The sequence below is a fragment of the Strix uralensis genome, chromosome 13, assembly GCF_047716275.1.
Source record: "Strix uralensis isolate ZFMK-TIS-50842 chromosome 13, bStrUra1, whole genome shotgun sequence".
Taxonomy (NCBI): domain Eukaryota; kingdom Metazoa; phylum Chordata; class Aves; order Strigiformes; family Strigidae; genus Strix; species Strix uralensis.
The window spans coordinates 7,554,412-7,565,737 of record NC_133984.1 but is presented as its reverse complement, the minus strand read 5'-3'; the positions used below and the strand labels follow the sequence as shown (position 1 = coordinate 7,565,737).

General features: G+C 53.6%; 1 protein-coding gene across 1 annotated transcript in view; it reads left to right on the top strand.

Annotated features, from left to right (window-relative positions):
* The first annotated feature begins 366 nt into the window (after positions 1-366).
* Positions 367-11,326, top strand: part of PCDH19 (protocadherin 19) — a 60,562-nt gene continuing 49,602 nt past the window's right edge. Inside the window, exons 1-2 of the mRNA XM_074882836.1 lie at positions 367-2,507; positions 5,531-5,858. Of these exons, the coding sequence (XP_074738937.1) occupies positions 367-2,507; positions 5,531-5,858 (2,469 nt within the window). The remainder of the gene's footprint in view (positions 2,508-5,530; positions 5,859-11,326) is intronic.

Genomic DNA, 11,326 nt, shown 5'->3' with positions numbered 1-11,326 from the left:
CGCAGCGAGCGCCGGCGGGAGCGGGCTCGGCTCGGCGCGGCTCGGCTCGGTTCGGCGCGGCGCGGCGCGGCTCGGCTTGGCGCGGCTTGGCTCGGCTCGGCTCGGCGTCGCGCGGCTCGGCACCCCGCTCCGGCTCCCGCTCCCGCCCGCCATGCCCGGCCCATCCGCGCCACCGCCAGCTCGCAGCGCCTGAGCGGGCGGCGTTGGCGTGGGGGGACCGCGGCTCCGGTGCCCGCACCCGCCCTCCCGCCGCCGCCGCCGGGGCAGCCCGGCGGGCGCTGCCCGCATGAGGGCGGCGGGCCCCTGAGGCGGGCGGCCGGCGGCCGTCGGGGCGCGGCGCGGCGGCCGGAGGGGGCGGTGGCGGCGATGGGGGCTCTCCCGGCGCTGCTGGGGGCCGCCTTGCTGTGGGCCGGCGCCGGGGCTCTCGTCAACCTCAAGTACTCGGTGGAGGAGGAGCAGCGGGCCGGCACGGTGATCGCCAACGTCGCCAAGGACGCCCGGGACGCCGGTTTCGTGCTGGACCCCCGGCAGCCCGCTGCCTTCCGGGTGGTCTCCAACTCGGCCCCCCACTTGGTGGACATCAGCCCCGGGTCGGGGCTGCTGGTGACCAAGCAGAAGATCGACCGGGACCTGCTGTGCCGGCAGAGCCCCAAGTGCGTCATCTCACTGGAGGTGATGTCCAGCTCCATGGAGATCTGCGTGATCAAGCTGGAGATCAAGGACCTCAACGACAACGCGCCCAGCTTCCCCACCGACCAGATCGAGCTGGAAATCTCGGAGACGGCCAGCCCTGGCACCCGGGTGCCGCTGGAGAGTGCCTATGACCCGGACTCGGGCAGTTTTGGTGTGCAGAGCTATGAGATCACCCCCAACGACCTCTTCGGGCTGGAGACCAAGACGCGGGGTGATGGGTCCCGCTTTGCCGAGCTGGTGGTGGAGAAGAGCCTGGACCGCGAGACCCAGTCCCACTACAGCTATGTGATCACGGCGCTGGACGGTGGTGACCCGCCCAACTTCGGCACGGTGGAGCTCAGCATCCGCGTCATCGACTCTAATGACAACAACCCACTCTTCGAGGAGCCGGCCTACACCGTCAGCGTGCCTGAAAACGCCCCGCCAGGTACACCGGTCATCCGCCTCAACGCCTCTGACCCGGACGAGGGCACCAACGGCCAGGTCCTCTACTCCTTCCACAGCTACGTCTCTGAGCGGGCCCGGGAGCTCTTCCAGATCGACCCCCAGAGCGGCCTCATCACGGTGAGCGGTGCCATTGACTACGAGGAGGGTCACGTCTATGAGCTGGACGTGCAGGCCAAGGACTTGGGGCCTAACTCCATCCCTGCCCATTGCAAAGTGACTATCAGCGTCCAGGATGCTAACGACAACCCGCCCCTCATCAATCTGCTCTCTGTCAACAGCGAGCTGGTGGAGGTGAGCGAGAACGCCCCACCAGGGTACGTCATCGCCCTGGTGCGGGTCTCGGATCGTGACTCTGGGGCTAACGGGCGGGTGCAGTGCAAGCTCCTGGGCAATGTGCCTTTTCGGCTCCAGGAGTACGAGAGCTTCTCCACCATCCTGGTGGACGGGCGGCTGGACCGGGAGCAGAGGGACCAGTACAACCTCACCATCCAGGCCAAGGACAATGGCGTCCCCTCCCTGCAGGCCACCAAGTCCTTCACTGTCAAGATCACTGATGAGAATGACAACCATCCCCACTTCTCCAAGCCCTATTACCAGGTCATCGTGCAGGAGAACAACACCCCGGGGGCCTACCTCCTCTCAGTCTCAGCTAGGGACCCTGACCTGGGCCTCAATGGCAGTGTCTCCTACCAGATCGTGCCCTCCCAAGTTAGGGACATGCCTGTCTTCACCTATGTCTCCATCAACCCCAACTCTGGAGATATCTATGCTTTGAGGTCCTTCAATCATGAACAGACGAAGGCCTTTGAGTTCAAGGTCTTGGCAAAAGACGGGGGTAATCCCTCTCTGCAGAGCAATGCCACCGTCAGGGTGATCGTCCTGGATGTCAATGACAACACCCCCGTGATCACGGCCCCGCCGCTGGTCAACGGGACCGCGGAGGTGTACATCCCCAGGAACGCGGGGGTTGGCTACTTGGTGACGGTGGTCAAGGCAGATGACTACGACGAGGGTGAAAATGGCAGACTTTCCTACGAAATGGTGGAAGGAGACAGAGGATTTTTTGAGATAGACCAGGTCAATGGAGAGATAAGGACCACCAGAGCCTTTGGGGAGAATGCAAAGACAGCCTACGAGCTGATCGTGGTGGCTCACGACCATGGAAAAACATCTCTCTCGGCTTCTGCCTTGATTTTGATATACCTGTCTCCAGCCCTGGATGCCCAGGAGTCCATAGGATCTGTTAACCTCTCCCTGATTTTCATTATTGCCCTGGGGTCTATCGCAGCCATTCTTTTTGTCACCATGATCTTCGTGGCAGTCAAGTGCAAAAGGGATAACAAGGAAATCAGGACCTACAACTGCAGGTAAAGACATCTTTGTTTCTGTGCACCTGCCGGGTCTGCTTTGATTTTTGCCATCACAGTTACTTTTCCATTGCTGCTGTATCCCTGGGGGAGGGTGGTGTTACATTTGCTTTAGGAACAAAAGTGCGGTTCGCGTCCCTCTTAAGGAAATTTCCTGCGAAGCTTTAAAAAATTCTTCTCTGGGAGAAGCACAGAAATCTGTGCCGAGTAACGAATCGACTTAATTGTGCGGCTTGACAATCTGTTGCAGCATCCCTGATTTTATGTGCTCCGTCGCAGAAAGGGGGGAGAACAGTTTTACAGCAGCATGGCTGGTTCCCGTGGGCAGCCCCCGGTCCCCAGCGCAGCTCCCCGGTGCTTGTGAGGGGGGAACCCCCCCAGCCCACCGCAGCATCCCCGCAGCAGACGGGGCGAGCGGCCGCGGTGGCATCCGTAAGCCCTTGCTCGCCGTTCAAAAGAGCTATTGTGCGCCCGATGCGGCTCCTCGCCACGGCTGACGATGGGGCCAACTGGATAAAATAGTGGTGAAAATCACCCAGTTCCCCCCGATACACTGCTCCAGCACCCAGCGCGGCCGGTTGGGCTGGGAGCGATGGGGCCAGGGAGGATTTTTTGCAGCGCTGTGTTATTTTGCCCTGGCTGGAGGCGTGCTCCTGGGTCCGAAATGCTGGAGGGGAGGTCAGCCCCACGCCCGGAGCCGCTGAAAGGCTGATAGGGGAAATCCAGTCCCCTGAATATGTAACAGCCCGGCGATTATTGTCTCTCTTTTACTATTCTCTGTGTTACACAAGTTAGGAGACAAATGCTAACCACACATGAATATCAATCAGATGCCATAAAAGAGCAGCTGCAATGCCTCATAAATGGTTTAATCCTGTTACTAGTGAAATAGCCATGACTTCTCCATTCCTTCGGCACCGAGTCGTTTCAGAGGGGAGGGATGGAAATTAATTTTGCTCTACCTTGGAAACGCACGCTCGCCCCCAGCAATTCTGTGGCGCAGAGGGATGTGCAGTCTTTAAAGTTTTATTTACGCAGAAATAATGCTGGAGAGTTTGGGTTTTATACCCCGTTTTCACAGCGTAAAGTGCGTTTATAAGCCTTTTTGCTCGATGGGGGAAAAATCATCTGCAAATAAAGGTCGGTCTGTGCTGTATTATGGGATGTCTAGCTTCAAGTGAAAGCTCGTACACCAGATTTCTTGCCAGCTCGGCCCATTAGAAGAGAATAGGACCTGAATGGATTAAAAACACGTTGTGGCGGTGCCCCTAACAGCTTCACACATATGTATAAGCCCTGGGTTTACTGTGACGGCTTAGGGATTAATGAAGTGCAGTTTAATTAAATAATTGGTCAATAGAGAAAGGACAGCAAAATGAATGCCTGCAGGAAATAATTGGGCTCTCGCATTGCCAAACTTAAACATTTAGGTAAACAAAACAATTAAAGCTTCATCAAGCATTGTTAGACGAGTCAGCAGCATATAGATTGTTGGCACAACAGAAATCCCTGCCTGCCCCTGATTTATTTGCACGCTCAGGGGGATGCAGGGGCTGTTATCAGTGTGCATCTGAGCAGGAGAAGTCAGCTGCAGAGGTAGAGCAGCGCCAGGTAGGCTCAGCAGCGGCTGTGACCATAGGGCACCCTCTCCCCATGCTGGGTGCGTGCCTTTAGGCTTTGCAGTGCCTTATTTTAGATGTTCTGGAGAGTTTTCATAGCATGTGTTAATTTATGAGGCACATAAGGTTATATGAGAGCTGTTCGACTTGGTGGCATTTTCATGCTCAGGCAATTAGCTTTCTGGAACAAGAATATTTGTCCAATATTTGCCTTTCTAGATAAACTGTATTATTTATTCATCCCATTATTTCTGTTGCAGCTATTGGATTTTTTTGTTTTTTGTTTTTTTTTTTTTTTAATGCTGTTACCATAACAAGAAGAGGAGCAAAGTCCCGACTTTAAAATGTGTATTTCTGACTGTGGGTAGCATTTGATGAGCTTCCCTGGGAAATACCGAGCTGCCTAGTGCTGTGCATGTACAAATTCATCTGTGGGGCATTGGCTGGGGCTGTGTTGCTCCCTGTGGAAAGAGGAGCCACAGTCACTCTGAGCATACCCAGTTAATGCAAGGTGCAGTCATATTTGTCATTATTTGCTCGAGTGGTGTTTTATGGTAACTTTTTTCCTCTGGTGTTTTTGCAGAAGGCAAACAAGGCACTTCATCAGTTGATTCTTTTAGCAGGTGTGAAGCAAAGAGGGAAAGAAAGGCAGAGAAAAAAAAGCATGCAGTAAAAAAAAAAAAAAAAGGTCAAAAAGGATCATTTCTCTTTGCAAAACACAGTTGTTGTTCTCCAATTTCTAGAAGGCGAAAGCATTTCCCAGCAGAAGGGGGTGTGCATGTCGGGGGGAGAGGGAGGAATAGGATGTGGTTGGAGAAAAGATTTCAAGTTATCAGGTATTATCAGGAGATAGTCAAAACACCAGCAATTTGGATAAAGCATTAATAAACAAACAGCCTTTGGAGTGTGAGAGAATAGAGCTTGCCAGCTAGGACTGCTTCTGGGTCTGCTTTATTTACTGCTATGGAAAATGAACTGGGAAAAAAATCTGCTATTCATTTTGAATTTTCATTACAGGGACCAAATTAAATCACTTTTAAAATCCTTATTATGCATGGAAATGAATGCAGGTACCCTTTTCAGTTCATGGATTTTAACATCTCCATTTTTCTCTTCTGCAGGCTGGACTTTACTCCTAGTAACTAAATATCAGCAATTACAAACACTACAAAAAAACAGAGACATTATTCCTTCCCATTATTTTTCATATTTGACCTGAAAGCATTATACATATGAAAATAAGCTAAAGACCATGTCATGCCACCAGACCCAAAACATGACGTAATGTGCATGACTAAGAAGCCTACATGGAGATGGGGGCCAAGCCCTCCGGGTTTCTGCCTGTTATTTAGCGGGGCAGGGTTTGGGATGCTCTCAGCTATTCATTTTCATTCTGTCCCCCAGAATTGCAGAATACTCCTACGGGCATCAAAAGAAATCGAGCAAGAAGAAGAAAATCAGCAAGAATGATATCCGCCTGGTACCGCGGGATGTGGAAGAGACGGATAAAATGAACGTTGTGAGCTGCTCCTCTCTCACTTCATCCCTCAACTACTTCGACTACCACCAGCAGACCCTGCCGCTGGGCTGCCGCCGCTCTGAGAGCACCTTCCTCAACGTGGAGAGCCAGAACAACAGGAACACCGGCTCCAACCACATTTACCATCACACCTTCACGGGGCAGAGCCCCCAGCAGCCTGACCTCATCATCAATGGGATGCCGCTGCCAGAGGTGAGTGCGGGTGGGCAGCCCATGCCCCCGGGGCATCAATAACGGGTTTGCACGTGGACCACGGCCTGCGGGTCTGTTGGTGTAAGCGCTGCCGAAACGACGTGGAGAGAACAGGCAGTGGTGCTTTCCGTGTGTTGGACACCCCGGGGCGAGGTAGTGATGGAGGACGGGCAGGGCGGAGCGGCAGGCACCCACCTTGCAGGTTCTGGGGCAGCCCCGACACATGGTGATGGGTGGATGTTTCACCCCCAGACACTGCAGAGACCCTCAGAGATGCCCAGGCGGGGATGCCGGCGCTCATGGGCCAGGCCAAGCTGCCTCTGTGCTGCCGGGAGCCTGGAGGTGGCTGCTTTGCAAGTGGATTTTAAGTGCGGTGATGCTCAAGGGAGGAGACGCTCGTGGTCTTCACAGGAGTTTTTTAAAAGGTTGTTGAAAGCAGTGCTGGCAGCTTTGCTCTGGAGGCAGCGGGTCGTGCTGGGGATGCAGGCAGCGCAGGATGCTGCGCTGTGACCGCCCGCACGCCTGGCCCGGTGCCGTCCCCACGCCATGCAGGACGGGCGCACGCCGGCTGGCGTGGGAGGGATGCATGGTACCTGCCGAAGGCAGGGAAAGGGGCCACTCCGATCCACGTCATTCTCATCAGGTTCTTCTAATTCATCGGCTTTCCTGTACATCATAGGCATCATTTAATGTTGCTTGTTTGTCTCTCTTTGAATTATTGTTTGGTATTAAGCAAAGCAATCAAAGGTTTGTCATGTTTCCTGCTTTGAACAGAATAACAAAGCTGGAAAAGCAGCTGAAATATTTATGGCTTGCTCTGTTTTGCGTTCAGTGTGCTGGTGTAAATGCAAAATGATGCTGCTGAAGACAGTGGAGCTGCTTCAGATTTATACTTGCGCTATGGAGAGCAGAGCCTGGCCCTCTGCAAGAGAGAGTCTGCAGGGCTGCTGGAGAGGACTGGTGCCGGCGGGCCTGATCCTGCAGCTTTTGTATTGGCAAAATGCTCGTTGAACCCTGGTGTTTAACCTCCACTAAGGCTACAGAACCAGCTCCCGAGAGGTCATGTACTGGTGTCGGCCCAGTTTTGCGGTGCTCCCAGCCCAACTGCTGGTCACTCAAATGACCACTTCGATGACCAGACGGTCAGGAGGGGGTTGTCAGGATCTCCATGACAGATCGTGGGCGCTTAGCCTTCTTCTGCCCAGCCTGCGTTTTGAACCTCTCTCGCCCTTGTGTGGACAGGCTCCTCGCCGTATGGCATTGCCTCCTCAAGGCTACCCGCTGAGATGCTGTGAGGAGGCAACTTCTGCATGGGTACACCAGCACAGCCCAGTGCAGCTGCCTGTGCCTGCGGGGCTGGGAGCCCCCCCTGCATCTGGGAAGGTATGGCAGGAGCAACTCCGTGCTGGTCCACAGAATTAAAGCTTGATTTAACTTCAGGTGTTCATATAAAGGCTGTAATAGAGTTTCTCAGCAATAAGTGAATAGAAATGACCTGGATATAAGCACTCATATATTCTACTTGCATGTATCCAGCCATAGAACTGAGTGGGCTCTGCTCCTCCCAGATGCCCCAATGGAGAGAGGCAGGGACTTTGCATCTGAGTCTGAGTCAGAGCAGTTTGGGATAAGACTGTCTCTGGTTAAATAAGGCAGAGGAGCTGCTACTAAATCCGCCTGCACTTTGTGCTGTGCCTGGACAGGCTGGGAGTGGGAAACACCACCATCACATTGATGCTCAGATTTGCCTGTGCTCTTTGCTGGGTCCCAGCTGGGGCTCAGGGTGCTGCCTGGGGGCATGCATCCTAAGGTTGTGGGTGACCATTGCTGTTGGGATGCTGAGGGCAGTGGTCCCTGAGGAATCCCTGCCTTTCTGGAGCGGTCTCCTTTGGAGAGGGGTCTCAAGCGCATCTCTGGCTGGTGCCTTGCTACAGGCATCAAGCAGAGGAGCACCCTGTCAGCCTGTGATTCACTGCCACAGACAAAATTCAGTCATAAAATCCATCACATGTTGGCATTAGCCAGAAGTGCGCGCCGGCAGCAAGAGGTCTGCAGTGCTGGGAAGGAGGGAAGGACTATTGGGAACATCATAGCGCAGCTGATAAAGTTAACAGGCAGCTGCAGGCCGAAGGCAAGGTTGCCCGTGTTCCTCCTCGACGTAGCGGTTAGCCTGGGGTCCGGCAGCATGTGCTCTCCAAAGAGCCCCACCACCTTGTGCACCCTCGTGTGAAGCAGCCAGGACTCTTGTTGCTTCTCCCTGTGGCTCCAGCTTGCCTCATTTCCCCATCACTCGTGCAGGTGGGATGCACTGCAAAGAGCTGGTATCTTGCCTGGAGAAATAAATGTGTCTGTTGTAACGAGTGCCATGGAGTGTCAGCTTAAAATGTGCCCTCCAGCAGCCCCGTGAGCGTGCAGGAGGGCAGCTGGCGGCTCTCCAGTCTTGCTAAGGGACCAGCAGCTCGTGGGTGGGTGCTTTCAGGGAGAGCAGCGTGTCCTGGCAGGGATCTTCTCGCTCCCTGGGGATGCTTTTGGACAAAAGGGCAGGGCCAGGACACGGGGAGGAGAAATCTCAACTGGAAGTTGTTTGGAAGTTTGCTTTAGGGTGGGAATTTTTATGTTTTTTGGCAGAGTCCCAGTATTATGCTTCCAGCTGTTGCAAGGGAAGTTATCTTGCTGGCGGTGTGGGTTCTACTGGCTCCTAAAAATCCAGGTGGCCCCTGAGAGTGAGTAGGTTCAGTGGTGACTAGAGTGACAGCCCTGTCCTGGCACACAGGGTGACACAGAAACTCCATAAAGGATGCTTCCACGGGGGAGCGTCGCAGCCTCGTACCCACCGTAGCCCGTCGGTGCCTTAGCAGGTGTTGCGGTGTGATGATATGCCTATGAAGTGTGTTATTGGTACACCTCCAGGTGGTGACGATTTAATAAATACAATTCCTGCCCAGGCTTTCCAGAGCCAAACCATTCCCTGCAGTGCATCCAGCGGGACTTTGTCTGGGCTGGTTTGAATCGCCTCCAGTGATGAGGCCGCCGGCATTTCCCCTGGGAGCCTTTACGAGGTGTCAGCATCGGGGAGATATTGCTGCTGCTCCACCTAGGAGTGACTTTTCCTGATGGGAAGGCAAAGCATCGGTTGATAAAAGATAAAATACAGAGGTAAACGTGTCGCTGACGGTGTCGCCTAGCATATGATGGTTGTGGCTGGGAGTAAGTGCTTGCCTCTGCAGACACGCGCTGTCCTAGCAGCAGTGTGTTTGCAATGTAGCTGGTCTTTAATGTGAAGCTCATTTACTTTAACAGTCAGGAACCTTGAAATAAAAGTCCCCAAGGATGGGTTGTTTGTGGAGCTTCAGAAAATGTTTCCTCCCGCGGCAGCGGTACGCACGGTGGCAGGTCTCGGGGCTGGCAGTGCCGTGCCGGTGGTAATTTGGTTCGTTGGTGCTCCTCACCTTTCCCTGCTGATCCAGAAAGGATTAAAGAGTGGGGGCTGCAAACCCACTCTGAGGATGCAAAAAAAGTTTGAGACAACCCTTGAAAAGCTTTTCCCCTTGGGTGGGGGCCGGGCTCAGCTGCCAGCTCTGTTTGTGCCAGGGCACAGCTGCCAAGAGAGCATTGGGAGGTGGCGGGGGGCATCCCAGGGGAGTTCTGGACCTGCGGTGGTTCCTTGGGTGCTGGGGTACCACTCGGGGACCCCTGCCCATGGCCTTTTAGCATCCTTGTGACTGTAGGCAGCGATGGCAAAAAGCATTTGTGAGCGGCTCTGGTGATCGTGGCTGACAGCGGGAGGCTTGGCCCCCGTTAGTATTTCAACTTGTTTTGCAGGAGGGAGAGTGGGACATGTTGGAGCTGCAAGGGCATTGCCGGTCAGAGGCTTTGCTGCTGCTGAGGGCTTTTTTTTTTCCTTCCTACCGAGCTGGAGGAGAAGTCAGCTTTGAAACCAAAAGGGCTTGTTGTCAGGTTTTGCGCGTATATTACTGGAAGTTTTACCAGGAGATTAAAAATCAAAATTAGCAGGAGCCATTAAGCAGCTTCCTTGATAAAAATGCACGTTGCATTGGGGTGGTGTGGAAACCGGTCTGAATGCTGAGCCTTTTAGGATCCTCGGGACACGACTCGCATGTAGAGCAGCCACCCTTGGGTAACACTTACATGCCTGGATTTTGACTTCATGGTTTTAAAAAAAACCAATGTGCGTGTAATGGCTGCATCTGTGTTTCAGAGACAGTTTTGCATCCAAAATCTGTGCCACTTTGGGAAACGGTGCTGCAGCATCACGTGCTGCCGTGGGACGAGGAGCATCCCCCGGGGCATGGCAGCTTGCTCTGCCCCTCGGACTGTTCTGGGGTTGCAGTGGTGGCTGGTCCCTGGCAGGACCCAGCATGGGAGAGGCGAGGAGGTGTGAAATGGGAATGGACGAGCCTTGTTTGAGAGGTCAGACGTCCACATGTGGAATTAACATGGAGGTTCAGGACTGACTCTTTCTGGGGGTCCAGGATGGCTCCGTCGTGGCAGCGACAGGGAAGGGAAGCAGGAGCATGGCTGTTACACCATAAGTGGGGTGTGGATTAGGCACAGCCTTGCTCTGGTGCTGCTTTGGCAGGTCCCGCTGGAGGAGGTCAAGGTGGAGCAGCCACTGATCCAGCAGGACTCGAGTCCTCCAAGGACCCACATGCCCGACAGCTCCCGGACCTGCGTGCGGCCCCAGCCCTGGGGGGGTCGTGGCAGTGGTGATTTGCCATCTCCCGAGCTGGTGGCCACCATCAGTAAGATGGGGAATTACTGGTTTTAGTGATAATCCTGGTCTAATCCCCCAACCTTGATACACTCCTGCGTAATCCTCACTCACACTGATTTCGTTTGGGCTCCTTGTGGCAGTGGGGATTATTTGAGCGAGCAACAGTTGCAGGATAAGGCCCTGTTGGTTTCAGATATGCTTTTTACTACCTGGAAAGCGTTCTCCTAACTGTAGGAAATGGTTTTCTAAGCACAATAGAGCAATTTTCATTTCAGGCGACACCGGCAGTTTTTGCTCTGGCTATCTGGCGGTGTTAACTAAAGCACATTTCTCCAACACACAAAGATTTTTGTTTTGTAAGAAATGAAATCAGCGTGGCTGTTCCTCTTTCTCTGTCATTTCTCTACTTGTCAATTCTTTCTTCCCCTCCAGCTTATCCTCCTCTTCTCTGCTAGCCTTAAAAAGCCCCCAAAGTGTCTGTTATAATCACATTTTGTGTGTTACAACCAGAATGAATGTACTCACTTTAATATGCTGGGTTTGAGGAAATCAGTTTCTGTCTGGTATAACAGACAATTTGTTATAAACCATGCCATTTAGAAGTGAAGGGCCTTGCTTTAGTGTAACGCTGGGGAAACGTCATGATACATAATTGGAAGGGATTTGGCTTGCTTCTGAGTAATACTGTGTATAGAGCAGGGGGGAAAAAAAAGGAGATAATTTCCAACCCTGA